At 41.0% G+C, this 24,355-nt stretch overlaps 1 protein-coding gene across 17 annotated transcripts in view; it reads left to right on the plus strand.

The window, feature by feature from the left end:
- spag9a (sperm associated antigen 9a) overlaps window positions 1-7,418 on the plus strand; it is a 31,660-nt gene extending 24,242 nt beyond the window's left edge. For 11 of the 17 annotated variants that reach the window (XM_085784500.1, XM_085784501.1, XM_085784488.1 and 8 more), the window contains 7 exons: window positions 1,015-1,082; window positions 1,194-1,345; window positions 1,568-1,739; window positions 1,988-2,101; window positions 3,902-4,078; window positions 4,648-4,785; window positions 4,950-7,418. In XM_085784500.1, the coding sequence (XP_085640626.1) occupies window positions 1,015-1,082; window positions 1,194-1,345; window positions 1,568-1,739; window positions 1,988-2,101; window positions 3,902-4,078; window positions 4,648-4,785; window positions 4,950-5,068 (940 nt within the window). In that variant the 3' untranslated portion in view covers window positions 5,069-7,418. The remainder of the gene's footprint in view (window positions 1-1,014; window positions 1,083-1,193; window positions 1,346-1,567; window positions 1,740-1,987; window positions 2,102-3,901; window positions 4,079-4,647; window positions 4,786-4,949) is intronic. The other 6 variants (XM_085784502.1, XM_085784503.1, XM_085784489.1 and 3 more) reach the window with 1 other exon arrangement.
- Window positions 7,419-24,355: the final 16,937 nt, after the last annotated feature.

The following is a 24,355-nucleotide window of genomic DNA, read 5'->3' on the forward strand; positions in this document are numbered from 1 at the left end:
AACTAGTGACCTTGGGGTTGGCAAACGGCCACCTTACCAACTGGACTACAGACAGAGTTGTGGAGAAACTCTCAGCATTGGGCTGAATGAGAGCAGAGAGCTCCCTGCTGCATTTAAAAAATATTTAAAATTATTATCTAAGTCTCTTTGCATTTTTGACCAGAATTTTAGCCAGAAGACAAGTGTGGCTACAAAACTGGAGAAAATAATTTGTCTAGAGTTTAATTTGCAGAAAAAAGTTAAATATTTGAAAAAGTATAAATAGTTAAAAAGAGAAAAGTAATGCCGATAAAGTTCAAAAAAAGCTGCACGTTTTGATATATGAATTGTTGAAATAGCACAAAGTATGAAGGACTAGAAGAAGACCGTAAAAAGGCGGAAGAAAATGGCCAAACAGAAGAACAATAGTGTGACTGCTTCAGCAGTCACACTAATTAAAAAGCACTTAACAGCAAGTTACAAAGTTGAGCTCCTTCTCCTGCTGATGTGAAAAAAAAATGCATTGAGCTTAATGAGAGCAGAGAGCTCCCTGGCTGCATTTAAAAAATATTTAAAATTATTATCTAAGTCTCTTTGCATTTTTGACCAGAATTTTAGCCAGAAGACAAGTGTGGCTACAAAACTGGAGAAAATAATTTGTCTAGAGTAATTTGTGGCCGTGCTGACAGTTTAGCCAGAAAAACTCTAGAATGTTTTTTTGCCTCTCTACACTCTGACACCACTCTGGCTCTGCTCGTTAGACGCAACACACACACACATTATAAAGCTGAAAAAAATCAGAAAAAGTTAAATATTTGAAAAAGTATAAATAGTTAAAAAGAGAAAAGTAATGCCGATAAAGTTCAAAAGAAGCTGCACGTTTTGATATATGAATTGTTGAAATAGCACAAAGTATGAAGGACTAGAAGAAGACCGTAAAAAGGCGGAAGAAAATGGCCAAACAGAAGAACAATAGTGTGACTGCTTCAGCAGTCACACTAATGACTAAAACAGCATCTTCCTCATGTGTTACAGACATGTCAAAGGCAGAGTGCTGGTGGCGTTGGCTGATGGGACATTAGCAATTTTCCACAGAAGCATCGGTAAGTCTGTGGCATAGCACTCCTCCTACACAAATGCAGCTTTTGCATTTCTCCAATACACATTCGACGCCAAAAAACCTTTGGTTCTCAAGTCTCTTTGTTTCTCCCCAGCAGACGGTCAGTGGGACCTAACCAATTACCACCTGCTGGACCTGGGCCGGCCCCACCACTCTATCCGCTGTATGACTGTTGTGCATGACAAGGTCTGGTGCGGCTACAGGAACAAGATCTACGTCATCCAGCCCAAGGCCATGAGGATAGAGGTACACCTGTCAATAAACAACACCATGTTTTCTTTTCCAGTCGGCCTCAACTAATAAAACCTTATTGTCGGAAAAGGACAGAGTAATCATGTCTTTTAGCTACATGTTGTGTAATATGGCCTTTATTTAAAATATAGTGAAATATATTTATATGTTAAATAGAATTTCTACATTTCACAACATTCTAACATCACATCATCTCAATCTGCCGTGCCTGTGCAGAAGTCATTTGACGCTCATCCACGCAAAGAGAGCCAGGTGAGGCAGCTGGCCTGGGTCGGAGATGGTATCTGGGTGTCCATCCGACTGGACTCAACCCTGCGCTTGTTTCACGCCCACACCTACCAGCACCTCCAGGATGTGGACATCGAGCCCTACGTCAGCAAGATGCTCGGTAAACACACAGCTCCACCACTTCTCTGACCTACTGGGAAATAACCATTGACTTGAGTTATTTAAGTTAATTAAGACATTTTTAAAATCTGAAATAAAATTTGTGTAAAAGCTTCGTTTGAGACAAAGTGTCTAAGTCCAGTGCAATCGATTAAGGTGTGAAAGCAATATCTGTACATAGTTGGTAGAATTTATACCTTTTGACACATTTAACAAGTATGTGCTCTGTCTGCTCTGTGTGTGGTGCAGGTACGGGTAAACTGGGTTTCTCATTCGTGAGAATCACAGCTCTGGTGGTGTCCTGCAGCCGTCTGTGGGTGGGGACAGGAAACGGTGTCATCATCTCCATCCCATTGTCTGAAGGTAACACACCCTGCTCTGCATCAACAGTCGACTCAGATTTATTCTATCTCACACTATTCACTTTACTTTATCTATATTAACTGAAAAGCTCAGTAATAACTTTGTGGGAAAAGTACTGTATAAATAAAGGACAAATAAAACCAGATAAATGAGAGGGTTAAAGAACCTGAGCATCATAAAAAGGGTCAAACAGCATTAATCAAAAACATATCAAACATGAGGATTCTGACAGTAAGTGAAGAGAGGTCATAAAATATGTATGAACAATAATTAGGAATGAAACAAAATAAGATGCATATAAATTATTACCAAAGGCTAAAACAAAGAAATACATTTTATTAAGACATTCATGATGTACAGGGTTCCTGAGTCTGGGGGCTCAGTCACAAACCTTGACCTTGGCCAATCAGGATTCCTTCAGCAGATCTCAATTCTTTAGTGGGCAAATACCATGTTAATAAATCTTTGATGTAACTGGGGGCAAATCCATTTAAAGCCTTCAAATTTGCTAATAAAAATGTTAGAATCAATCCAAAATCTAACGAGGAGCCAATGTAAGGAAGTGAACTCCAGTAATAAGATGAGTTACGGCTAAAGACGGTAGATGGAGACGCAGCTGACACCTAAATATAAGACATTATTACAATAATCAAGCCAAGAATAGATGAATGAATCTGCAACTTTTCAGAAGGCAGTGATTGAAAGAAATTAATAATGAATACATTTCTAGAGACAAAGGTTTAGATCGTTGAATTTGATGACTGATGTTCACTCTTGGTAAAGTCCAGAGCGTTTCATGTGTGTTATGTGCTTCATATAGCACATATGCACTACTGGGGAAATGTGAAGCTCATTATCGTTGTGTGTGTGGCTCGCTCTCATCAAACTCGTATCCCCCTCCGCTGTCCTCTTTGACTCCCTCCTCCACATACTCTTTCTTGTTCCACCTCCGCTTCAGACTTCAGGAGGCCACAGACCCTCAGCGAGGACGCTCCGCAGCGCCTCAGGGACGATTCGACGTCAGACTGCGCTCATCCTCACAGCCTCGCCTCTTCTCTCTCCGGCTTTTTAACCTCTCTCTAAATCCTCCTCTGAAAGCTGCTGTACAACCTCTCTGTCTCATCTCACTGTGCGTCTGCGTCCCATGTTTCTCTTCAGGCTGCAACCCAGGCGCTACTTGTTGAATAAAAGACGACAGGGTTACCATGGATACAGGTCTCACAGTCGCTGTGAAGCTCACACAGAAATCCGTTTGGCAGCTTTATGCTGCACAGCTCTGCTCTCTGTGGAAATGGAGGAGAGCTTAGTAACCTGTAGATTCTCCTGCTCTGCTCCTCCGTCTCTTTGTCTGTGCTCTCACAAACAGTGACTTCAAACGGGCTCCTCTGCTGTCACATACACTCTGGCACGGACCACAGACCACAGACCCCTCCCCTGTCGATCTGAGAGACACTGTGGTCCGGCCAGGCTTGCTCATAACCCTGCTTTGTCTAATTTTCTGGCTAGGGAATCAGTTCCACACTCTGTTGTGTAAATATCTGTCTGTGTGAGTGTATCTGCATTTGTGTGTGTGGCTCACTCAACAATGAGCCCCGATCTTTCTTGAGACGTCTGAGATTTGATCGTCTCTCCAGTCCACATACACACTGTCTTTAGTTCACCCTTTTTTTGCACAGGACTTATTTTGACGTCTCTGCCTCGGCTGCTTCCATACAATAGGAAAAACTTAAATTAAACACCATGCTACCCAGTAATATTTTTGAGCAGCTTTCATTAATGTCACACTGTCTTATCCTGCAGCCAACAAGACAACGGGAATCGTGCCAAATCGGCCCGGCAGTGCTGTACGGGTTTACGGGGATGACGGTTCAGAATGTGCCGTGTCAGGCAGCTTCGTACCGTACTGCTCCATGGCCCACGCCCAGCTGTGTTTCCACGGACATCGAGACGCCGTCAAGTTTTTTGTCACTGTGCCCGGTGAGCGACCAGAAAACAGGAGCAGACAAATGCTGCAAAATTAACAGCTATTAATCTGTGAAAACTATCACTCATGTGTATTGGTACTATTTTGATATATAGATATAGACAGACTCTGGCACCATTTGTATATTTGACATTTGGTTGATTGACAAATGAAAAGTAAATGCAACAATTTTCATAAGCAAAGATTACTGTAGCTTTTCACACATTAATGTGGCTTCGCAGATGTAACATTTTGTTGCTTTCTCTGTCTTATATAATTTTGAAGACAATATAGTGTGGAAACTGAGAATGGCTTCTTTTCTTATTCTTCTTGAAATTATTAGTCAGGAAAAATAGTTCCTAGTTGCAGCTGAATTTTTTGTATCTCTTGGTATGATCCATATGGTCCATCAACAATCTGAATAAACAAGAACTTTTTGGTCATTGTTATAGCTGAATAACAAAATGAGTACAAAATGGCAGCATGTTCTTGATCACAGCTTTTCAAAGGCTTTTCTTTCCCTCTGTTTCTCGAGACTGTAAACGTAAACTGAAGATGTATTTCCACTCTGGGTTGCTCACAGGTCAGGCAATGCCTCCTCCAGGAAGCGCAGACTCGGGCTCTGATGACCCACCGTCTGAATCCTCTGACACAGTGACCTCTGAGCCCAAAACCTACCTTGTTATGAGTGGAGGCGAAGGCTACATTGACTTCAGAATGGGTGAGTGCACCAACAAGATGATTTAATTACGGTATTTGAAAAGTGATGTTGCAGATTCTGCACTGTGTGACTGTTAAAACTGAACTGCTGCGTCCCGGCTTGTCAGCTGTTTTTTATGTTTTGTTTGTTTATTTGTTTTTTTGACTCGTCATCTTCCTCCTCAGGCGATGAAGGCGGTGAGTTGGATGGTTTATCAGAGCCGATAGCCAGCCAGCAGTCAGCACCCACCAAGGCTGAGCGGAGCCACCTCATCGTCTGGCAGGTCACAACTACTCATGATTGAAAGGGGAAAAAAAACAAAAAACACCACAGACTGTTGTGTCGATGCCAGGGCCGCCCTCAAACCCCTGCATGTCCTCCTCTAAGTTTTTAATTTGATATTACTGATTGTTCTTAATGCCTGAGTAGTTGAATACTTTGTAAAAAGAAACAATTATTTTTAGTCCATGTTTTTGTACAGTTTATTCTTTATGAATTTGAAATAGGTAAGGTGAGGTTTATGTTAACTTAAAAGAAAACGTCCACGGTCCAAGTGTTTCCCCTCTGCTGGGTTGCATGTTGGAAAAGCAGGTGCACACAGGAAAAATTGGCCCTAAGTCAGCACATCTAGAGCTGTGGGCAAGTAACGTACGTATAATGTTTGTCTCCCAAATGTTAAAAAAAAAAAGGTTTTGGATGTGAAAAGGCAAAAGGGAAAACGAGTTGACTTGAAGGATTTCATTAAAAAGGGAGCAGGAAGTTTTGATTTGAGGTAAAGAATATTTTATATTACACACGTAAGACTTTTACACTTGTAAACCACATGACTGTACATGTGCGAGCAACTGGTGTGTGAATGCATTCACTGATTTATTTTCTGCGTTTAGCGTTTTTATTATCTTCACCATTAAGGCTGGGTGTAATGCGATACCTGCGAGTCAAAATGCAAACAGAATATCAAAAGGTTCAATAGGTTGAATGTGTTTTCTGAGGCTGATTACTCTACTGTACCGTCTTATTATTAGAAAAGCAGCTTGCACGTACAAGTGGTGCACACACACACAAAAAAAAAACAATTACTCATAATTAAATGTGCTTTTACTGAACAAGAGTTGTAGGATAAAACATTATCTGAGAGGTTATATTAATATCAATGACAACATGCATTGCCGCAGGATCGTTATGTTTTGTGATCTGAACAACGTGTAAGAAGTCTGGGTACTTTGTAGGGTTACCTGTGAGTAGAGGACCCAGCTTACTGTACTGTAGGTTAGCATTAGCCTGCATGGGGAAAATCCTCATCCAAGTGTGTGTGTGTGTGTGTGTGTGTGTGTGTGTGTGTGTGTGTGTCTGTTTGTGTGAGCACTCGGCCGGTTTAAAAACCCTTGTCTGTCGCGTGAGGAGAATCTGCCTGTGCCACCAGCTTGGTGCTTCCTGTCTGCTTCAGCTCATTGGCACTTTAAAAATGTTAGATGTTAGTCGCTTGAGGTTTGGAAGAACACCCATGGTAATGTACACTACACTCCTGTGTGCGCTAATTGTGTGAAGGGAACAAAATGTACACATATTTGTAGCAAGGTGGCACCCCAGTAACCAAAGGATGAAAGAAGATGCACCGTGAAACTGACTATTTCCTTTTTTTTTCATCTTTTCCAACTTTAAAAGTCTTATGAGTCTAATAATTTGAAGGTTATACATATATGTCCTATTGGGAATAAACTTGAATAAGGGAATCTGACTGAAAATAACATTTTTGTGTGGCACCTTCTAATGAACATGCACACAGCACTAAAGAGAGTCTCTCCTGACTGCCTCATCATTCCTTGTGTTGTTGTTACAAATTCATTTGGAGGCCTGGAAGGCAATTATTGTCATTATTATTTTGTTGCTTTGGGCACTGTGCGTGTTTTGTATTCATCCGTGAGACACTTTTATTACGTAATGAGTATTTTCTTGACTGTAACATGATGAAGGATACCAGTAGGTGTTTTAATTTGTTTTTATATCTGAAAAGTTGGACCAAGATTGGTCCTCAGTCCATTTCAAAAATAATAACTTTATATTGTGTTTTTGCCATTCCAGTATTTATTTCCTTTGTTATGGAGCCTATCTTGGTTCAGAATGTAACTTTCTACATGAGCAAAATATAACAGGAGGCTATTGTAAACAAAATAGTCCAATGAGTTTACATGATTGTTAATAATGGTTAAATAAAAGAAATCAATGTCATCATGTTGGAGATTTTTGACCAACCCTCAGATCAAAATGTGCAAACAATAACATGGTGGTTTTCAAATCGACACATTCATGTACTAAGCTATGCATGTTTTTTTACACACTGCTATGTTATCAGCTGAATCTGTTTATTGCCACCGTTTTGGGTGGGATGGATGTCTATGGTGTGTGTGTCTGTGTGTACAGTACATGTGCGTGTACATATAGGAGTTTGAACACTAGACACGGTGTGTCAGTGCGTGTTTGATTTTTGCAAATGTGGTGTATGTGTGTTCACTGTATGTCCATCTGTAATCCCCAGAGACTGGTCACATTTACCCGTTGTGCCGCCATGACGGTGGTTCCTCTGGTCAGTGTTTGCTATAAAACAGCATAATAGCCTTATTTTTAACAATCTATTAAATCAGTTTCATTGAGAAGTTCCCATTATGTGTGTCATTGTTATTTAAATACATTTGTGTCATTCTTTTTCCACACTGAAAAGCGTGGCTATGTGAGAGGTACCGGAAACATATTTTCTCTATCGGCTTCTCATTGTGAAGAACGGGCTTCGAAAATGAACTCACTGTACTGTCCGACAAAATTTTAACTGTTTTTTTTTTTGGGCTATGTTACAAAATGGTGATGTCACATGCATCTGCGCACCAATCAAGATTCAGCAACACTTGCCTCAAAATCTGACATTAGTTGGGACGTTGTTGTCGGTGTCAATCAAGTCTGATCAAAACCACAGACACAGCCATTTTATATTAAATATTGTAGACACATACTTTTAAGTGACCATTAACACTGTGATGTGCTGATGACATAAAATCACTATTTTAACTATCAGCATACAAACACTGACATCCAGAACCAAAACCATCACCACTGAACCACCGTTAACACTTCCTTTATTCACCTTATCCTGTGAATTACTTCTAGGATTTGATTATATTCCAGTTGGTTCAGTCATGAGTAAAAAACACAAAATGACCGACTCTTTGAAATGAACTGACCACCAGATGGTGCTGCATGTTTATTTTTTTAAAATAAACTGAAGCCTCTTCAGTTCCACAGCAATACATTCAAATATGATTTGTATCTGTAGTTTCAGGAGACATGAAGCCTGTTACATAATATACAAAGAACTGCATCTCACCTTAATTTAACATTGAGACTAATTGTGAACAAAGCAGTTTAGATCTGTATGACTTCACCTCGCCCTGTTCACAACTGGTACAAACAGAGCTGGTGAATGTTAAGGTATCACAGAATAAACAATGTATTATAATTATTATTATTAAAATTAATCCATATATGCTCAGGTTAATGTGTCTCAAGTGTGGGAGTATATAAGAACAAACCCATATTCATGCACTAGTTGAGGAAATACTTGCTAAATGCGAGTTGTCAACATCATATATATTTATATCGTACGTATTTTCAGAAACTTGGCTGCGAGGCAGTGGGCTTCTTGTGGTCTTTTCCTCGGCCAGTAGGCTGTGCTGTTCAAAGCCTCTGTAGGATGCAGAATCACCACACATAACAATTTCCATGAAATTACATCACAGCGTAAAGCCCACCTCCCACTTCTCTCTGTCTCTTCCTCCATCCCAGCTCATCCACCCCTCCCTCCTCCTCCTCCTCCTCTTAAGCCGTGCGGGGGCAGACAGCGAGGCCTGCACACACATACAAAGAGGGCTCTGACGTCACACAGTGTGTTGTAGCCCAGACGGGGGATTCTGAGACTGTAACATGCCAGGGCTGATGTGCTGCATTACAGCTGGGATGCTGCAAAAGGAAAAGTGATTCCAACTTCCTGTGCGTTAGAGCTTTTATCCTGAATGAGGCGGTTGGAACATAAAGTACTTAACACAAGTTTCAGCTTCTGAGAAAAGAAATGAGAGGCATATGTATGTGAAACTGTCAACACACCTGCAATTCAAAGTCTGGTTTGGTTGCTGTGTTGTGTTTACAGGGCTTAATGTTCATTATGGAGCTTTACTGAATCAATTAAGATGGTAAAATAAACCTAATGGGCCACAGTGTGTGGATGCAAGATTCATCTGTTATGTAACATCCCTGGTTGCCTTCTCCTCATCTCTTTCTGTCCTTCCCTGCCTCGTGAAAGACAATCCCACTTCAAAGGTCAAACATTTTGATGTGCTTTGTTCTCAGTGATCCCAGAAAATCCATTCTTCAGTTAAAGCTAGAAGCTCCCTTATTGTGTTCCTCCTTAGGTTTTTTTTTTTTTTTTCTGATTTGGATGCAGTGACGTGAAAAAGTCGACAGCTCTGCATGTCTGAGACATGTGACGCAGGCTGCAAAATCAATGATGTGATCACGCTGTGAGATTATACCCATCAGAACTTCAGTGAAGGACCTTCAGAGTGGAGAGAAAAGGATAACAAGGGCAATCTCTCTGCTTTTAGAACGGCTTCATCGCACATTGTAAACCCTCACAAAAGCTTTCACCGGCTGAAATGTATAAATGTGATAGCTGCGACACTTTCAAGGATGCCTGTGGTATGTCAGCACAGCGGCGGAGCAGCGTGTTGATTTATTTAGGAGACATTGCAGAATTAGTCATATTAGTCATTCTTAGCTAGTGCTGAATAGGGCTGGATGAAAGCAAGGAGAGGAAAGTGAGAAATCCAAGAAGTCTAGAAAAAACAAAGGGGTGAGACTAAAGAGAAGAGGATCTCCCAGATGACAGTGGTGTGAAAGGACCACCCCCCTTCCAACCCCCAACCCCCCGCCTCAATGCCAACAGTTACACTCAGACAAGATGAGGTGTCTGTGTGTTTTCCTCAAATTTGCAGTCCCAAAGCATGTGGCTCTGTTCCCCTGGTTTAAGAAGCCAAAACAATGTGAATACTCTCTTTTCTTTGCCTAACAATGTGAGCTGTTTCTGCTGCTCATACTTTTTAAAATATCTTTTAAAACCATCATGGTTCATTTCATGATTCATCTTTTCAAACAACACCTGATGCTGCTGCATACCAGAAATTAATTCGCTCTGTGCCAAAGATATTCCTCTATGGAAGAATAGTGGCGAGAAAAGATTTGAGGTGCACAAAACAAATTCTGAGTGCTATAGCCTACTCTGTAAAGTCAATATTTGAGAAGCTCACTTATTTCTGAGTCTGCTGAGGTTTCTAAAGCTTTTTTTTTTTTTTTTCCGGCAGCCTCCAAGCAAAGAGGACACTTTCCTGTCATTTTTGACAAGCAAGCAGCAACACAACACATCCACATTCAGATGCCAGGGTCAGATCTTTTTCAAAGTCAGAGTGCACACAATGAAAAACAGAAGGCTTGTTAATTTAATTCTCTTTTAGAAGCAGTGAATGACAATCACATGATCATGAAAACCAAGCCTATTATCTAGGCTGTTTCTCGAAAATTGCATATGCATAATAAAATGAGCTAGCTATATCTCTGCAACCACAAGGTCTATTTGAATACTTTTGGTGTCATAGTAAAGGGAAAAAAATTCAGTATATATGTATTACTGGTGAAGAGTAAATGAAGATGGCACACAGCAAACATAAATGTAATGTTCACCCACCCTCAAGAATCATATTTTGGATGAGTGTAAAACGATGCTGCTAAAGGGGGCGGTGTTTAGCTCAGTTGGTAGAGCACCCGCCCCATGTGTTGAGGCCATAGTCCTCGCTGCAGGCGGCCCCGGTTCGAGTCCCGCGTCGGACGGCCCTATCCTGCATGTCATTCCCCCCATTTCCTGTCACACTCTCAACTGTCCTATCAAATAAAGGCACGAAAAGCCAAAAAAATATACTTAAAAAAAAAAAAAAAAAAAACGATGCTGCTAAAGCTCAAAACCTCTATCAAATGATTGTACAATGTATGAACATTATCTCTGCAGTGATTGATTCTGATAAAGTGAAGCAGTACACAATTATTGAGATTTTACTAAAATATTCAGGCGAGCTTTCCAAAATGTCCATTTTTGGCACAGCTTGGAATCTTTATTTTCACACAATTTGCATAAACTAAGTGAAAAAGAATCGGGGACTAAATAACTAGGCTACTTTCTAACTGTGTCCCTCTGTGTAAATCTGCACCGAAAGCAGTTTATTTGGGTGCAGTTATGCCAGGCTCTAGCTCTGCAGCGGATGTGATTGACAGTACTGGCAGCCAATCAGAATCAGCCAAATCCTGAAACGTGTAACGTGCAGGCTGTTGTGTGTGGTGCTAACAAAGGTTCCTCCTAAAGCCCGTCCGGACCGATTTAGATGTAACACCGGTCAACGCTCAACTGGAAATATTGTGGATTTACCATACATCCATGGGATTTACCCATAAAACAAACTTTTCACGCAAAACAGCAAAGGTAAGAGGAAATTTACAACCATGTTTTGGCCAAGCAGTGTCTGTGTTTGCTGGACTTTGCTCGTTGTTGGCTTCTCTCTCTGCCGTGCTGCTGTGTAGCTTCTGTGTAGCCGCAGGTGCTATCATGTATCGTTCCCATCCATGGACGTATTATCTTTGCAGCAGGCTCTGGTAGCTGATGTGTTTTGCATAATGTACAGTAGTATACGAGTCAGAAATGTGGGGACTGGGTCCACACAGAGGTGCTTCATGAAGTTTGATTTGGTTGTTTATTTGAGTAGTGTTTTGGTCATATAAACATGGTTTTTACACGTTGTAGACCAGCTTCTGCTGTTTAATTTGATGTGAAATATGACTATATTATTTCATAATTAGTGCAGTAGGCTCTGTGGTTGTTCTGTAGGGTAGGCTATGTCTGCCAGTCCCCCAATTGGGTGATACATGGGGTTTAGCAACAGCATGTGATGTAGCTACACACTTAGCTAATACGTCTTGTCCTTTTGTCTACAGCTCAAATCATTGGTGAAACTGCTGTCATTCTGGGCTCGGTCAGAGTCTATAATCTTCACATTTGTCCATTTCATTTATTCATTTTTTGAACCAATTATTTCTGTAATCTCACATAGTCGGATCAGAGCAGTAAACCCAACAGCCTCCTGCACAGAAGCGAAAATGAGGCTCCTGACTTCCTCCAAGGTGTTTATGTCTTCAACTGAATCTGTTTATTTGTTGGCAGCATTACACAAACTAAACGGCACCAAACCAATATGCACTGAACTTGGCGGAGGGGCGGGGCAGAGGTTGAAGTAAGAACCTGTTAAAGTTCAGGGCAGATCTGGATTAGGCTATTTATTTACTAAGAAATTGTAGTTTTCTTTCCTTGGCTTGCCTTGGTGGAGGTCTGTGCTCTCTGGGTGTCCTTCTAGTTCATACATGTTTTTTCTCAGAGGAAAGTAAGAAATAAGCCCTAGACAGAAGGACACAAAGCCAACACAGCCACCATGACATATATCTGGCTTAAAAACAGGATCATTTGCCAAAAAAAATAATGAAATATGATAATACAGGCATCAAACCAGTTCTTTGCCTCCATCTGGTTGGGAGAACATGAACACTCCTCGATCTCCAGTCAACATGATGTGAAGACAGAGGGTTTGTGTTCTTCCAAAATTTAATGGGATAGCTAAAAACATCTAAACAGAAGATACCCACAAAACTATTAGATGTTACTACAAAATACACATGAAAAAAGCTGATTGGTGTTTACACAGAGTCAGCCCCACTCAAACCTGTACTCTGAACATCCAAAACACCCACTGTTTAGTCAGAGTAGTGACTTTCTCTCCTGTGTTCACACTCGCAGGCAGCCCTCTGCTGTTTATAGCAGATGCAGCAGTTTGAACACCACGCTGTCAACATTACATTTCCACCGACAGAGACACTTTTTTAATTCTGCTCCTTATATGAGGCAATAAAATTGTGCAGTGTGAAGAGAGAAAATGAGGAGAAGGGGGAGTCAGCCTTAGAGAAATCATTTTATTTACAAAGGGTAAAGCAGTCTCTCTCATATGGTATTAATCTATAAATTTAGTGCGCTCCCCTGGCTGAAGGGTTGTGTAAATACAACACGTGCTTCTGCCTGTCCCTGTCCACTTGCACTCTGTGTGTGCATGCCTGTCTGTTTGTGTGTGTGTGTGTGTGTGTGTGCGCAACTGTGATCAAATGTGATTTAAAAGCCTCCCTCGCTCCTGGTGAGAGTGCCCTTGGCCTCCCATGGAGGAACGCAGTATTTCACCGTGATGGGCTGGGCTAAGCATTTTCTGATCCATTAAAGCAAAGCAACATAGCGTTCGTAGGCAGCACGTTAGCCATGAGCTAAACACAAGCCTGCGGGCGAAGCCTCGAAACCGCTGAAACCTCTTCAAGTAAAGAAAATAAAAGTAGTTAGACAATATGAATTAGTAGCCGCGGTGTTTGTGTCTGTGTGTATACGCCTATTTATAGCAGATGACTAAAGTGCTGAGGGGGCTGAACCGGGGTTGAGAGCAGGGACACAGTTTAGTGTGACACCATGTGCTGGCTGGCAGTGAGGCAGAGGTTATATATGGGTGCAAACCAGGCAGCTCCTCATCCTCTTTCTCTCTCTCCTCCTCCCTTGCTATATTTAGGAAGAGCTTTTGAAGTACACAAGAGTGTGGTTTAACCTTGTTTGTGGAATAGGAGGAGACCTGAATCCTTACCTACGTAGCTATCCACCTTTCTGTTCTCCGTCTCAGCCTGCACGTGCTGAAATGAAGCACGAGACATTATACACAGAAGAAAAGAAAAGAAAAGGGAGAGCCGAGCAAGAGTTTATCTTAGGATATCATATCATATGTGGAAGACGTTTGGTGGCAGACTCTGCACCGACAGCGTATGAATTATTGACCGCATTGATATCGATGAAGAATCATGTGTTTGTGTGTGTGCATGAATTTATATGCGGTGCATTTAATAATTAAGCATCTGCAGTGTGTGTTTGTGTATGTTGGTGAGGGGCAGGGCAAGGCCGCCTCTCTGCAGTCTGAGTGACATCACTGTCCAGCAGAGCATGACAGGCAGCAAGGCCACAAGCAGCAGGGAGATGTGGGTAATATTACCCATGCTCCTCGCTCCTTTATTTATCCCCTCTGCCCCAAGGGTCTGGTTACTCTTTCATCAGTGACGTAGGCCATGCTGCTGCTATTGCTCTCCTCGCTCCTGTTTCTCTCTGTAGTTTTTTTTTTTCACCACTGTGTGTGTTGCACGCAGGCAGCAACTGGATGATTTTGGTCTTATGAGTCACTCTCTTTTCTCCCTTTTGAATTTTATGATTCATGTGGCTGGCAGTTGTTTTCTCTCTAAAGAGGCACTTTAAGCTTTCAGGCGCTCTGTACACTCCCTGACAATCATTCTGCTGCTTCATAACTTCTGTAATCACGGACACATGTAAACAAGAGAGCTAAGCAGCTGCTAGTGAGAAAATCTTGCATCTAGTACCATGTAAAAAAAACTGAAAATATAACAGATATTCATTCCTAAATGCTACGTAGGCTAGTAGGCTCTTTATCTCATCATATCATCATGTGTTTATTTTCAAAACAAGTGAATGCTGGTGAATCATGTATCCAATATAATAGGATTATTTGCCCAAACCAAATGCAAAGTAATAAACTGGGGGTCCTGTTATAGAAGCTATTTATACTTTTTTGCTATTGCTACATATAGCCTATATTAGCTCTAACAGCTGCACACTTACCAGTTTTGGGAAGAGCTCAGCTGTAGTTGCATTAGGTTATAATATGCAATGTGCCTCTTAGAGCAAACCAGAAACGTCATTGGAAAGTGACGAAGCTGTCCGAATGGACTAGGGCTAGCTGGTTAAAGAGAAACCTAAAAGTGCTGGAGAACTGTTGGTGAATACAAGAATGAAGTTTGATGCTCACAACGTTTCTTCTTGACTGGTAAGTGGCTGTTAAATCCTAACATTAGTGACAGTGTGGCGGCATAAACTTAGAAATAGTTTAAGGATTCACCATATTGGTTTATTGGAAAATATGAATAGGCTAGGGCTAACTGATTAGCATGATTTCAGGAGAAATAGGTGATAGAGGCAAAACATTATGTGGCCATTGTTAGCTTAGTAGCTCCTTTAAGAATTCACTGTCATACAATCTGACATACAATCTTTAGATTACATACTGACTGCAATGATTGAGGTAAAATCTTTTTTTAAAACCTGCAGCTAATGCTCTGTTTCTTCCTATTTTTTATCTCATCTTCAGCTTATCTTCTTTACTTTTACCGCCGTGTCTAAGGAAACATCAAACAAACACACCCAGTTGTCTAATTTATTTCCTTATTTACCCTCGTCACCTCGGACTGCATGTCCACTGGCACCCCCTCCCCACCATTTCCATTCCTGGCTCTGACCACTTGTCACAGTTTGATTGTATCTGTAGGTGACTTACTGTGCACAACGTGTGCAGCTTCATTAGCCACAGGCACTCGTGTCCGTGCTTTTGGATGTAGCGGTGTGACCGTTGAGTCCACACCCTTCAGAGTTAATTTCACACTCGCGGTAGTTCAGACAGCCTCACTGAGTCGGCATCAGTTCTGTTTACTGGGCACACAATTATCTAATCAGCACTTGTCAACTCCAAATAAAGTTCACCTGAAAAATCGACACGCATTAAACCAAGAGAATTTGCTGTGAAATGGAAATAGGGAACATAGGTTATGATTTTGCTTCACCTTATGTCAAACACAATTTGTTGAAAGAGGAGATTCGTGAGGGTTGATGCATACTAAACTGGGCTAGGATAATGAAGGTGCTGACTTACAGGTGACTCACATTGCAGCTATCATTGCAATGTCTTTCTGCTCACATGCATACACCCATCTAATCTCCTTCTTTTCCATTTCAACCTCTCCAATTTCTCCACTCCCTTTTTTTTCTCCTGGTTGTCTCTAATTGTCCCACATCTCCTCCAGCTCTCCAGGCTCATTTCTCCTTGATGCCATGCTGTGAAGTCTCACTGGTGGGCAACATCCTAGCTTTTGATCCCTCAGTGTTGGATCTGATGTGCCCCCACCAGGGCTCTGAGCTGTGCTGACCTTTCCCAGGGGCCCGCCATGAGTGTCACATCCATCTGAAAACCCCTGGAGAGAGGCTGGTGGAAATATAAATATATATATAATATATATAAAAAACAGCAACAAGCTGACATCTTTCTATGTGCTGTGTGTGTGTTTGCCTTTGCCATTTTATTTCAGCTCAAACTTTTCTGAAGTCATGCATGGCTGATTAATACTGATTACTCCAGAAGGCTCTCAATTCTGGAGGGTTCATCATTTCTCTGAGAGGGCATATAATTAATATGACTCACCTATGTCTGGCTACAAGGTCTAAATTAGCTAAATAAATTAATGCCGCATGAGCCTCAGCTTGCTAACTCACAAAATGTCAGCTGCTACAGAAGAATTAACAAGCAAAAACAAGAAAGCAAGTGTATTTTATGTTTTCCGACAAGCAGAATTTAAATCTGTGTAAAAACTGTACAAAGATTATTCACACATTTTCTCGATCGAGTATCTGCAATTGTGTTTGTCATTCAAAACATATCGATGGAGACGCAAGTCAGCAGAGAACATATGCAGTTTAGAAAATGTCATGTTGTTTACTGAGTATAATCAAGTGCTGTTAAATGTCTTTTACAATCACCCCACTCACATGTGGGCCACATGACAAATGCAACGTGATATAACCATATTCTTCCTCAGAACTAGTGGCAAGTCAGTTATGAAATGGCTTATTAAAATGCAAATTTGTCCATTTATAAGAACTAATATAATGTCCGTCCTTGGATGTGATTTCTATCATGGATCCATTCATGTCAGTAGCTTTTGTCACTGCCGTTTTATTTTCAAAATGTAAATGTATATGAGGCGACCATTAAGCTTCTGTGTATCATTTTATCTGCAAAAAATTGAGACTCTGTTGATGTCCGGTTATACAGGCATGTCCTGTCCTTTGCTTTTCACTGCTCAGTGGTATGTTTATTCAATCAAAAGGGGTCATGTTGATGTCTGAGTGAAGGGGAGAACGGTCAATCATCTTGTGCTCAGCCCACCGCAAATCATGTGCGCACCCAGAAAATGTATCCATGTCCTTGCTGGACCACAGAGAGATAAGTGAACCTGCGGACTGATGTTGCAAGGTTAGTTGTTACTATGATGTCAAGGTAACTTAAAGGCATAAAAAAGATAAGTGTGTGCTTATAAATTGTGAAACAAGTGCCTGACAGTGGGGAACCCTCTGGGCCATCATTGTATTCAGTGAAGGCCTAAGAAAAAACACTTAATTTTTTTTTTCTTATATTATTTGTTTGTTTTTTTTACTCATGGGAATAAAAGTTAAAATTTCTAGATTATAATAAATTTGTCTTGACAAACAGTGAATGGACCAATCACAATTGTTCCTCTGAGGGTATCCGGGTGAATCAAACACCTCCTGGCAGGAACAACCCTCAGTAGTGGTGTAATTCAAGTGAATGTGGACATGAACTTGACATTGACAGGGGTCTTAGCCAATCATATTTTGTAAAGAGACTGTATTTGGACCAATTCAAATTCTCTTTTCAAAATTCTCTTTTCAGGAAAAACTTGAAACTTTTGCAATCTTAAATCTGCCCTTTCCGTCTGCAAAAGGATCTGATTTTCTGGTGTCTGTGTTTGGGCTAACTTCAGCCTACCTGTTGGCTTTGCTCCTCACCTGGTACGGGCTGCTTGGAGCCCTCCTCGAGTCTTTCACCAGCAACAATGTGGATTAATCAGCTGCATTGTGATTGAATTTGGGTTGACCATTGTTCGATTTGTGTTTAATTTTTCCTATTTTTGATTAATGTTTGGTATTGCTCATGAGTCAGTATAAAATGGATAAATTTAATACTGAAAACCTTAATATGCTGAACTTCCATGTGGCATCTGGCTATTGCTTTGTTTGATTGTTTATTGCCATGTGTGGTCCCTGGTCCTATTTAATGTCCACAGTCTGGGACCACAGTTAACCACTGGTTTCAGATATATTTCAAACTGCCTGTTCCCATGTTTGTTGGTATGACATTCTGGGAGTCTTTGTTTTCATGGGTTGTCTTGTGTAGCTAGATGTTTTCTTTTGGTGTACACAAAACTTAAGTGATATGTTTTTAGATTTCCCATTGAGAAATGTGTCTAGAATAATAAACTTAGTGTAGCATGTTACAGTAAGACTGGAAACGGGGCAACAGCTAGGCTGGCTCTGTCCAAAGGTAACACAATCCGCCCACCAGCGCCCTTTGTAGCTCGTTTGTTTAATCTTCTTCGAAAAAAGAATTTGCCATTTTACAACAGGTTATGTTCTGGGACTATTTGTTGGCAGACATCTTTATGGAGTCTCCCAAGGTTGCCTGGCAACTTGTCTTATTTTGTTTAATGTTGTGCCATAGAAAGAGAATCTCTTTCTAGCGAATCTACCAGATCTCTTTCTATGACACTGTTTTAATGGACGTAGAAGACAGTCACAGTGTTCATTGTCACTGGAAAAAGTTATTAACATGAATTTGAGTTTGGAGTCAGAAAGGCTTTGAGTCGCATCCTGATTGATACAGGCCATGTGACATTAGCTATTGCATGTTATTGTGGTGTTCTGTCAGAAATAGTAATCATGTGATGTACTGTATTATTTCTGTGGTAAAGCACAATGTATTGTGTTTCTGAATGCACCCTTATCCAGCCTCTCCATACTATCACACACACTACACTGTTTCCCCAACTATCTTTTCCTTAACTTATTTATCATTCTGGCATCCTCTTGTATGTTGTGGTTTGCCTTTACCTGAAGGCCGCAGGCACAGATTTGCTGATCTACAGATGCTAGTGTGCATGAACTCTGGGATGGCTGAGAAAAATAGATTATAACAGCGTGTGCATCAGACGCCCTGGGACCAAATGGAATAAAAAGAAGGAGAAAAAACACAGCGTAAAAAAATTCACAGCTCATTGTATCCTACATTGTGTATCTATAAAACTGCCTCAACATTACTGACTACATGTTTTATTGAAAAGAAAAATTGATAACAAATAATTTACAGGCCGTTAATTATGTCATAATAACACAAAATAACCAAGAAATAGCATTTAATTGCATAGTAATGTCAAGAAATAGCCTAGAAATAACAGTCAATTTCATAGTAATGTTGAGAAAGATAGCCAGAAAATAACATAGCCCCGAAATAATGGTCAATTGTGTAGTAGTGTTGAGAGATATAGCCCAGAAATAACAGTCTAGTAAAATAGACATAATAAGTTGTAGTAGTAGAATTGCTGTGAATTACTGCTAAGTACATCGACATCGACATAGTTGAGTACTTTCAGTTTGATTAACCTGTAGCCGATATCTGAGTACTCGCTCAGCTTGGGCGGCATCCGAGTGCCATTTCACTACACAGATACTCGCCTTAGTTACACCATGACAGGTTGGATTGGTCTGTACACACAAGTGCTGTGTACAAAAAGACACAATGCAGGCTCTTCTTTTTGCATGCACTGTAAAAAGGTGATGAAATGGGACTAGAAAAAAAAACTTGCCACAGGTAGCTCTATTATACCTACTCCTGGTTTGCATAAGTAACATATGGAATTGGAAATTAAGGTGTGCTATGTCCTTGCACGTATACTGGGATATGCATACGGTATTACATTATTTACACATATACATACACAGGCATACGGTATGCATAAACCCAGAACATGCAGATGCAAATGCTTCACTGTCTTGCACCATGATGTGATTACTGAGCATCTTTGGGTGCAGTGGCAGGCATGTGTAGAGACAGTCATAAATCTCTGACAGGGAGACTGGGGGAGAGATAGACAACCAGACAGATAGGAGCAGAGAGGCTGAGTGTGCAATTCATTTACTGTAAGAGCACCACATGTCTGTGGTGGCGGGACAATTTGTCTTCTTCACTTAGCTATGCAAACTTAGCAAAATTCATCCTGAATGTAAGGTTTACAACATACTCTACATGCCATGCGTGTTTTTAGTTGTGATCTTTGTTATTTATTAAAATCTGCACTTACTTTTTGGAGATTTTTGTTTTTTAAGCTAAGTTTGGTTTCTGAAATTTAACACCATTAGCTTTTGGAGGACTTTGGTCAGTCTTTTAAAGCAGAAATAAGTGATCCGGTCGTTTTGGCTAATGCTGCGTTCCAGGCAGGCTTTTGAAACCGTAAATTACAGCTTCAAGTCACAACTTACGACTTTGTAGCGTTCCAGGCAACCCGCAACTCGCGTTTCTCCGACCTGTTTTACCTGTGAAAGTCACTATAACGGCCACTTGTAACTTCCGACCCGTGAACTCGTACCAGATCGAACTGGTACGACTTCACAGGTCGAAAAAACACGAGTTACGGGTTGCCTTGAACGCACCATAACTTCTTGTCAGCCGACGGAGTTAGCAGCCCCCGCCCTCGTCATGGATCTATTGGTCCTCGTCCCTACGTCACCACATTTACGGGCATCCCTTGGCTGCACACACAGCCCTTCATGCCGTTCTCTCTCCTCATTGGATAAAAATTGTAGGATACAAGAAAAGTTTTCTCCTCGGCTCAGAGCAGAGCAGAGTGACTGAGAGACCCGTGTTTAGGTCCAAACACTCTATGTAAGTGATTGCTGTTGGAAGATATAACTATTTAAGACTTATATTAACACAAAAATATCGCTTACTTCTGCTTTAATCTTACAAGTCAACAAATAAGTAAATTTGTAAGACTGACAATCTCACATCTGTCCATTGAATATGAAGCTAACTCATACAGTTAGCTTAGCTTAGCATAAAAACCAAGGACAACATATGACCGTTAGCTTGAAGCAAGATGTTGTTGAGTCATTTGGAAGGTGTCTTTGTTTGGTAGCTTCACAAAACAGTTTAAAACCACAAAAATGTCAATAGTTGGGTTTCCATCCACCTTTTCTTATGCGCATTTTGTGAAAATGCGCATTTTGTGAAAATGCGCATAAATACTTGAATGGAAACGCCAGAAATTCGAATAAAGGCAGTAAATGCGCATAAAAGTTTATACGCTTGGAGGGGGTGGATTTGTCAGCGTATCGATTAAAGGAAATGCGAGTTTTTGTGATGGAAACAGATTATGCGAATTGAGCCAGAGTTTGTGGGTGAAGTGCTGCTGGACTTCACCCAGCGACGTTCAAACAAATGGAGAACAACGCGGTGTCCCAGCTCTCGTCTCTGCACCCCGCGACACAAACGCGCTCCGTAACCCATAATCTTTTGTTTATGACGGTTAGGGCTTTGACATTTGTCCAAAAAATCATATTCGAACTTCGTTTGTTTATTAATATTAATATTCGAATATATTCGAATATTTATGGATAATATTTTTTTAATATTTTGACCCCCCCCCGCCCGAAGCGACCGGATTGTCCGACGGGGGGGAGGGGGGCGGCATAAGTTTCGCTTTCACTGTCATGCATGCTGCATGCGGGCTTCTCTGTGTGTGTGTGTGTGTGTGTGTGCGTGCGTGCGCGCGCACGCATGCCAATAAGAAACAGCGCTATGCGGAGATTAATGAACGGATGACATGCTGCGGTGGTGTATTTGCGACAATTAAAAAAAAACGGCCCGCCACTCCTAAATGAATGTACTGTAGAGGAAACACATATTTCAACTTTTCCCTCCGTGGTTTGTAGAGTATCTATGGTCGCACTCGCAGCCTTTTGCTCCGCCATTGTTTATCAGTGAAGTGTGAACAGCCATCAGGCGCTAACGACGTGATAACGTCATACTGTAAGTACAGGAGCCCCAGGTGATCAATGCTAATGAGCTGCGTTTCACAACTTCAACAGGCTGAAAAAAGCCTTTAATCTGGATTGAAAACTACGTTTTCAGGCAAACACATTTACCAAAAATAATGCTTATTACAGGTTCGAATATTTAGAGCTGCCCTAATATTCGTTCGAATATGGTTATTTTTTTAATATTCGAATTATATTCGAATTTCGAAGTTCGTTGTCAAAGCCCTAATGACGGTTAAGACTACACAAACACACGCCATAACATCGTTATGTAACGTTATCCACCGCTACATTTATTGATTTTTCACCGGCTTCGTATGTAAACAGATGCACATGGGCGAGAGGAGCATAACCAAAACAGCGGAAAAGCGAGCGGACTGTCACAGTTCCCGACTGTCTTTCTGTGTAAATATCTCATGTTACAACATGAAAACCTGCGTCTTCAAGTGCGGCCTATATAATATGTACAGTATTTTCTTTTAAAATTTAGCTGGTGCGGCTTATACAGGTGCGTCTATAGTCCGGAAAGTACGTAAATTGTCCATGATGTTGAGTGTCAGATGAGTGTCAACTGTTGGATACAGTCACGCTCTCTTATGACGTAATCTCACGGCGCACTCCTCCTAATCGCAAAACAATAATGAATGGAAACGGGCATAAATTCGCTTTGCTTTTTGCGCATTTTTACAAAATCCGCTTTTAAATTCGATACGACTTGGATGGAAACCCAACTAATGTCAGCTGCTGTCAGTATTCTATAATTGGCGCAGACATAAGCAGTAGTGTGGTCCTGGCACCACCTGGTTTGGTAGCAGACAGCAACTTAGAGTAAATATCAGTATCTAGCAATGACTATTTCTTGGCAAAGATCAGTAGCATTGCTAGGCAGCCGGTCCAACACAGCTACCAAATAAATGAAAAAATATGAAAAACAATCATCTTTTGTCAGTTTTGGACAGAGCCAGAGGTGTTTCCCTGCTTCAAGTTTCATCTGAAATGTGCATGAAAATCAGGTATATCAGAACTCTGTAAGCTGCCACAGACTCAAATTTGTCACAGTGGACAATAATCAGATAAAGCAGCCAGCTACAGCATCTTGAAGTACTCACCTGTCCTGCACTGTGGGCTCATGATGATCTGTGCTGCCCTGTTACACTCAGCCCTTCTGTTTGCGCTGCTTGCTCTTCCTCGGCCTTCTGAGTGAGTTTCTGTGTCACCGCTGTGAGTGAGTCGAGAAAACTGTCAAAGATGTGTTCCCATGACAACCTCCATCCAGCATTAGCAACATGAGGCGTGAGGAGAAAAAAAAGTGTGTGCTTTTGTATGGGAAAGCGAGAGAGTGAGAGAGAAATAGACAGTTGATGTGGGTGGAAGCAATGTCAAGTGAGGTAAAGTGAAACTTGGACATAAATGTGAAGTATATAGTGTGGGCTTAAGGCGACCACTGATATGACCAGTGTAGATTTTACTTTCTTTTTTTTTTTCTTTTTTTTTACAGAAAGCTAATATAAACTCTTATGAATGTGTGTTCAGTGTATCTACCCCAAATTAACCCCAACCAACTTCAGCGTATGCATTTTATGCAATTTTTATCACAGATGCATTTGCCTTTATGGAAAGCTGCATGCAAACACACACACACGCACACTTGCGCGCATTTGGGACAACCTGTGAGCCAGATGTATCAGACTGAGATCCCAGCAGACAGTCTGTAGCCATCTGGATGTCTTTGTGTTTTTGTAGTCGAATGCTTGAAACCATTATTAGAAATCAAAATAGTAAATCTAATTTCCATTTTCGACAAGTCTTTACACAGGTGACATGACCTTCTGCCTCATGGAGATTATCTTCAGTTCAAACAATTATGAAAATGTCAGTTAAACGGGTCGTGGTTGTGTCTTCTTGTGAAATGGATCATGTTGTGACATGTCTCTGGCACCTGTCAGCTCATGGCCTCAAGTAGTCAGTACTCCTGCACCACCTAGCTTCCCATGTTTTTTTTTTTTGTCATTTTCTCCTTGTGTGTGCCCCTCTCCAATGTCCCCTTCTCTCTGTCTTTTACCTCTCATGCAGTCTTTTCTGGCTGTCTACATATTTCAGTGACATAGAGGAACAGAATGTTTTTCAGTATCAATAAAACACCTTGAAAATATTACACGTTTTTTTTTTCTTTTACTCACAACTTCTGCAAGACCAAGCACATCTTCAGAGTTGCAATGTTGAGATACAATCTCACTGAAACTCCAATTTAAAAAACCTTCCCTTCAGGGATATGAACCTGTATTTCATACATGTCAAACTAAATGAATCTCTGCTCTCTCTTTCTCCGTCCGATTCTACCTCTTTCTCTCTCCGACACGTGTGAAATGAAATACAGCAGCTTTTTGGCTTTTACTGGACATGACACACACACATGCACGCATACACACACCTGCACAACTAAAAGACATAAAGCAGGGGAGAGGGGGGAATTAAGTTTTTTTAATTTATCTACCAAGGTTGGGTGGCTGTCTGACCTCTGAGATGCCTCGCAGGAGCATCAGTCTCCTCCATGACAAGTTGAGGTAAAGAACCAGTGCATCTTCGCTGAAAGACGAGAATATCATTTCCGAGTGTACAGTGACCCCCTCCCCTCCCCCTTTTTGT

This window comes from Trachurus japonicus, chromosome 8 (genome assembly GCF_045865225.1).
Source record: "Trachurus japonicus isolate A0001 chromosome 8, Traja_1.0".
Classification (NCBI taxonomy): Eukaryota; Metazoa; Chordata; class Actinopteri; order Carangiformes; family Carangidae; genus Trachurus; species Trachurus japonicus.